Source organism: Ceratina calcarata, unplaced genomic scaffold, assembly GCF_001652005.2.
Source record: "Ceratina calcarata isolate Rehan_Ccalc_2016 unplaced genomic scaffold, ASM165200v1 scaffold368.2, whole genome shotgun sequence".
NCBI classification, from domain to species: domain Eukaryota; kingdom Metazoa; phylum Arthropoda; class Insecta; order Hymenoptera; family Apidae; genus Ceratina; species Ceratina calcarata.
In genome coordinates this window covers 1,184,039-1,190,383 of record NW_017159898.1, presented here as the reverse complement: position 1 = coordinate 1,190,383, position 6,345 = coordinate 1,184,039, and the positions used below count along the sequence as shown (strand labels likewise).

The 6,345-nt window shown below is 36.4% G+C and overlaps 2 protein-coding genes across 2 annotated transcripts in view; both read left to right on the top strand.

The window, feature by feature from the left end:
- Nab2 (Nuclear polyadenosine RNA-binding 2) overlaps positions 1–2,332 on the top strand; it is a 5,028-nt gene extending 2,696 nt beyond the window's left edge. Inside the window, exons 3-7 of the mRNA XM_026814108.1 lie at positions 1–131; positions 224–387; positions 469–763; positions 841–970; positions 1,059–2,332. The exon at positions 1–131 is cut by the window's left edge and continues 32 nt beyond it. Of these exons, the coding sequence (XP_026669909.1) occupies positions 1–131; positions 224–387; positions 469–763; positions 841–970; positions 1,059–1,284 (946 nt within the window). The 3' untranslated portion in view covers positions 1,285–2,332. The remainder of the gene's footprint in view (positions 132–223; positions 388–468; positions 764–840; positions 971–1,058) is intronic.
- A 1,027-nt stretch (positions 2,333–3,359) lies between these two features.
- Positions 3,360–6,345, top strand: LOC113464425 (uncharacterized). The gene is made up of 4 exons (XM_026814090.1): positions 3,360–3,748; positions 4,987–5,400; positions 5,489–5,569; positions 5,653–6,345. Exons 1-4 carry the CDS (start codon positions 3,713–3,715, stop codon positions 6,163–6,165), a joined length of 1,044 nt encoding a protein of 347 aa, XP_026669891.1. The 5' UTR covers positions 3,360–3,712; the 3' UTR covers positions 6,166–6,345.

The window sequence follows — 6,345 nt, the reverse complement described above, 5'->3', positions numbered from 1 at the left end:
CTTGAAGCCAGTTACCGTACGGGAAATGGGTCAGAACTTGTCAATACACTTGAATTCTAACAAAAGATTAGTTATGGAGAAGATACAAGTAGAATTGAATACGGACTTATCGGATTTAAAACCAGAGCCTTGTAAGTATATGTTTATTTCCGTTTATGGAGATACTTATTTTATAATACTTAAAATTGTTTCTCTAACATATTTAGTATTATACGGTCTGTAGATGTACCGCAACCTGTTAACGAAGAACATATGGGCCTCGTAATGTCGTTGTTTCAAAAGAACGATGACAGCAATCAAAAGTTTTTAGTTACGCTTAATGGATATAATAATAATTTAATGAAAGAAAAATCCACATCTGACGAGGACGAACGATTAGAAATGGAGGTAATTGTTAATAAATTTTGTATTGTGAGGCTATATCATACGAATCTAATTGATATTGATATTGATATTGATATTGAACAGGTGAACGAGGATGACGAGCTTGCACTTTCAACGATCCAAAACGACGTATATATCCAGAATGACTCGGAAACGTTAATTTTTCAAGAAATAGAAATGGAAAGCGAAGGTAATATAAGTGTAAAAGACAGAACGGAAGAAAATAACGAGAACTGTAACACGGAGAATGTAGAAAAAGCTGAAGAGGTACCAAAGAAGCGGAGGAAATTAAGCCCAATTGTTTATAACAGATCGCATTCACCGAGCCCTGCAGACTTAAAAACTAGCACATTAGTGGCAAATCCATTGATAACTAAACGTAAATACAAGAATATTCACGTTAATTCAGTTTCCGAGGGTTTTCATAGATTGTAACAATATTTTATTGTCTTTCAGGTCTAGAGAAGAAATCAATAACAGAAAGCACGGTGACGGTAATAGATAAATCAAAAGAAAAGTGTAGATACTGGCCGAATTGTACATTAGGAAATAAGTGTGCATTTCTTCATCCAATCGTTATGTGCAGGTTACTATTATTCATTGAATTTCTCTCCAACACTTATTGTTATTTACAAAAAATCAAAATCAATTCTAATTAATCGGTTTCATTTCAGTGCTTTCCCGGCTTGTAAATTTGGAGACAAGTGCGCTTACAAACATCCGAAATGCAAATTTGGCTTGTCTTGCACGAAACTGGGATGCGTGTTCTCTCATCCCGCCCAACAGTGCAAGTATCATCCATTCTGCACCAAACCAGGATGCCCGTATTCGCATCCGATGCCGGCGACCGCGGAGACGTCCACTCAAAGAGCGAAATTCACATGGCGCAGACATGATTAAGTCTCACCGTTGTACAAACCGTGTACAAATTCCCTTTTCTTTTAGCGATAGATATATACTCGTATTGGCAAGGATACTATTACGGCTTGACACGTGTGACGACTAGAGCGATAGTATATTAATAGATTAATACTGCCGATTATATCACTTTAGGTTGAATAGGTTTTGCATTATATATAAATAAATTTATTTGTACTCGATCTTACACGTTTGTAGATTTATAGTTTTAGTTACTCCACGTACGTACTTGTACATTAAGAATTATAGTAGAGTAACTTGTTTATCTCTAAGATTATCAAACGTATTCTCATTAATTTCTGTATTGTTAACTATAGTATTCTTGCCGATAAATTTATAAATAACATTCTAATTTGTACAAAAGACCATGAATTTCGAATGTAATTTCATCGTTCTCTTTTTATTTAATTCGTATTATTATATAATACTGCGTTGATTCGCAAAGCAGCGATTTGCACTTGTTGAGTACTACGATTGAAATAAAAGAGTAATGTAGCGTTATTAATTCCGTGTCTACGGATACCGGACACTTTCTGACTTTATCTCGTACTATTTCGCCATCCAGTCGAATGGATCGCATATCGTCGATTCGTTTATTCGTAGTGATAAGCATCGATTAAACATTATATTAAGTCGATTATAATATATGTATATTACATACATAATTGTTAAATGAAACGTGCTTTTTTGTCAATTCTTCTCGCCTACTTCAATTGAAGACTCCTTCTCTGTGTTTGTGCCAGGCAAAGCTTTGTCTTCGAATATTGCTCTATTTATATATAATCGATGGCTGTGCAATGTATGATCATCGTAATATAATTTCACGTTTGTTTCGTATAATTTATAACTTTTATTATCGCGCATCGTAGAAAAGGAAACTGGAAATCACGCTTTCAACACATTATTATTATTCGTTCATACACCATAAGAAATCGAACGCGCTAATTAGTCTGTTAGTTATTATGAAATTATGAGTCTTGTATAAACTACACACATATACTACATAGAAATATAATTACATCTGTAGATATCAGCTGATTTTATCTTCCCTCAAATGCCTCCTTTTATTATTAGTTACTATTAATTTCGATCCTTGCGCATTTCAATAAATTACATCTCGATTGTTTCCGGTTTTAATATTCGTAGGTCATAAATTTAACATTTTGTTTTTAGGTTTGTTTGATTATTTTAAGGAACGTTTTTTGAACCTTTTCCGTCATTTTTAAAATCTTTAAGTTAAAATACTTTTACACCTTCGATCTCTTCCGGGGTCCCATGCGGCCGCTTAGTCCATTTATCGCTTAATCCGCCCCTTCGCACTTGCGTATGTATACCTGTATTCTCAAACTGATAGATCTCTTACCAGTCTTACCTGTATAAGAAAAGTTGACTGGAAATTCGGTCTATTTCTACCTGAGTATCATTCCCCCTCTTCTCCCTGGGACGATGACGTTACCGCTTCCCTCGACTGGCATTATGAACAGAGCGGGCAGTCGCGTTGTAAAACAATGAGACATTGAGCAGTAAAAGCTAACAATAAGAGCCGGATTAAACGGCTGCCTTAAAAATACTTACTTCTAAAGTTTTATTAAGGTTACAGAATTCTGACTCGGAAATTATATTACCGTAGCAAAAAGGTAGTCGTTTCATACGACCCATAGGGATTTCGAATTAAGAAAGCGTACAATAGCGAACAAGATGATTCATGAATCCTCCTTAAAAACACGAGACAAAGCGACCACTGAAAATAGTGAAGTCGAAATGAAAATGTTGATAATAAAGAACGAATAGTAATTATAGGTGGTCCTGTCATAATATGTATCCGAACTTTCTACAATTGTCACAGTCTTGGGATAAAACGTAACTTGGAAAAACAAGGTGATTCATAAATCATTTCCCGTTTGTGCGTCGACGTTTTTCCGCGTCTTCGAAATTATATGAAAATAAAGCGTTCGAATCGTAAACTTTCTCCATTCTTTTGATGTATCCGAAAAAAGAAAAATGCCAGGCGAAGCGATTATGAAAAGATCTTCTTCAATTTGTGTTTCGATGACGAGCGTAAGTTGCTTGATCGATTAATTAAGAAAGAAACGTAAAGATAGCGCGTTCTATGAGAAAATTTCAGAAAATACCCCGTCGCCGCGTGGATATATCCTCCGTGCTTATCTTATCTGACGAATTGACACGATGCCTCTCGTCACAGTTCGCCGTAGTTCTGTCCAGTTCTCTTCTTAAGCTCGTGGCCAGTTGAACGTATCACGTGCAACTGCATTCGAGTTTTATTGCACATCGGTTTACATTAATTTCGTATTTCTCATCAGTGCCACTCTAAAAGAGTCTTCAGTTCCGATCGTCCTTGTCATTCGGAAATAATTTTTTGCTGAACGTACATGTATACGTGCCTTCTTAAATGAAGTGCTATGCTTCGCTCATGATTGAAGAAATTGTAAGTATTTGATAATGTACGATATTCATATATTCACGAATATTTCGTCATTTTGATCACGATGTTTTTATGCGAAATATGTTTATGTAAAAATCTAAAATCTTCGACATTCGCATTTCTTTGGAATGCTTATATAAAAACTTCTTTCATGTTTTGCAACATTCATCACACAATTCTTATAGAGTTTCTCACTCTGGTTTACATCAATATACATATTGTGCAAAGTCTCCTCTATCTTTTCGTTCAAAAATCAACTTCCTCGCTTTCTTAGTTTTCTTGTAATACCTCATTTTTCCTGAAAATCATGCATTTTTACAAAAACAAAGGTTTTTTTTTTTAGAAACGGTACCTGATAGAGTAATTTTATTTCCAGATTCGTATTAGGCATGAGAAACTTCATAAGAATCATGTGATGGATATTGCAAAATTCTTTTCTGTTATCCGTTCCCTTAAAAACTTTCTATATTTTTGTGGAAATGATACGAGACGCGTGGGGGGAGACAGCATGATAATGAAAGTGGGAAAAGGGGCAGGATTTAGTTTTTCACCAATTGGGGAAGGTACTTCTACGCGAAAGAGGTGGAAAGCGTTTAGCAATAGAGGTATACGATTCGTACCTTCGGTAATTGTAAGGGTCCTCTAATCCGCGTAGGTAGTAGGAGGGAGAATCTTGGCTGATTTGCCGAGGGTTGCTTAGACACTAGCGATCTTGTTCATTCCGAGAGTTATTACTGACTTATTAACTTCGTACGTTGTGAAAAATAGATACGTGTCTGCAATGGGTGACAGAGTAATGGTAAAGAAAGTTCAAGTTAAATTTTAAAAGCATATCAGGGCCTAGGATAATATCTAAGCGCGTCAAAACGATTTGAGTGAGATTCGATTAACGCGTTTAATACTGTGAATTTTATATTGAAGTCTCTGCAAGTGTAGTTCAGCTCGTCTTTCTTCATCTTATCTACCGTTTATCATTAAAGAAAATCGATGACAATTATTTTACGCCGTATTAATTTAGTATAAATATTTTCATATTTTTTGGGAATTTTGTATCCATAAAATAGAAAATTCCGTATTGTGAATAACTTTAAGAACTGCAGATATATTTAGTGGTCCGATAAAAATTAAATTCTTCAAAGAGTGCGTTACTTTATCAGTAATTCCGATAAATGAAAATCTGTTGTACATTAAATATATTATTAAATGCAGTCCGTTAATCTCTGATAATTTTTCTTTTACAGACAAGGAGTAGGAGTAGTACTGCCCCGGTGGAAATAGATTTTTTTACAGAACCTGAGGTTGAATATAAAGGGAATATAAACGGTGGAGCTGATATTCCACAATTCCGAGGAGATACCAACGCAAATGTGGAATATCAGGATTTTCCGGAAGAGCAAGTTTGGAGCCCTCGAGAAGGAATCGACGAATGGTTCCCGCATTTCCTTTACGTTGGCCAGTCATGTTTAACATTCGCACAAGAACGTCAAGGCATTCCCGTATTAGAAGCTATGGTGAATGCATGCACCGATTACTCTCAACAGTACATCACGAACGTTCTCCATGATTCTGACTACGTACCGGCTGTCGCGTGGACGACGTTGTTGAGCAAAGAACTACCGGAAAAAATTTTCTCAAAATGGAAGCCGGAGGAAATTGTAAGTATCATTCATTATCCAGAAAAGTAGTTTAGAAAGATTGCCAAGATTCATTGTCATTTATATCGTGATTTATGTCGTGTTGCAGGATCGCTTCGTTGACGGGATACTCGAACATGGGAAAAACTTCATAACTATGCAAAAGAAATTATTTCCGCAGAAAGATGTGGTACGTTACTTCTCGCTTATATTACTTAAATATCATGTTAAAATTAAATGAAGTAATGTAATGTAATTGTTCATATGTTACAGAAAGACATCGTGGAATTTTTTTATGCATGGGAAATGACGAATACGGCGAGAAAATTGAGGAAACTTTGTCCCAAGGGCTGGCGATGCACGACCAAACGGCGTCGATCTAAAATCAAACAACTCCTACGATGTGAATCTGTAATCAAGCCCAAACAACGGCGTCGATCGGAAAGCGAACAGCGTCGAGTCAAGGCGAAAGAACATGTACGGGAAACCGTTGACCGTCAGGTTGAGAGCGAACAGCTAGAGACCGAACGGAATCAGTCGCAGACGAAATGCAAACGACGGCGTTGCACCAAAAGCGATCAACGTCAACTTGAAAGCGTACAGTTGGGGACCGAACAGCGTGAGTCTACGGCAGGACATCAACTCAAGACCAAGACCAAACGACGTATATCGTCGACAAGTCTGAATGGCCCATCGATCTCTCGAGTCGTCACCCGAAGCATGGCCAATGCTTTGGCACTTTATTCAGGGAGTGACAAACAATCCCCGACGCAGTGCATCATATGATATGTATTAATGTGATCGTGAAGAGAAAACGTTCTCCTGTAACAATTATAGGATATGCAATGAGTGATGAAAAAATATTTGACGTATTTCAGTCTTCATTATTGAAGACTTGAATATAATTTATGGTGATGTGATATGAATGACGAATGATGTGATGAATGAAATGTTATATAGTGGTTA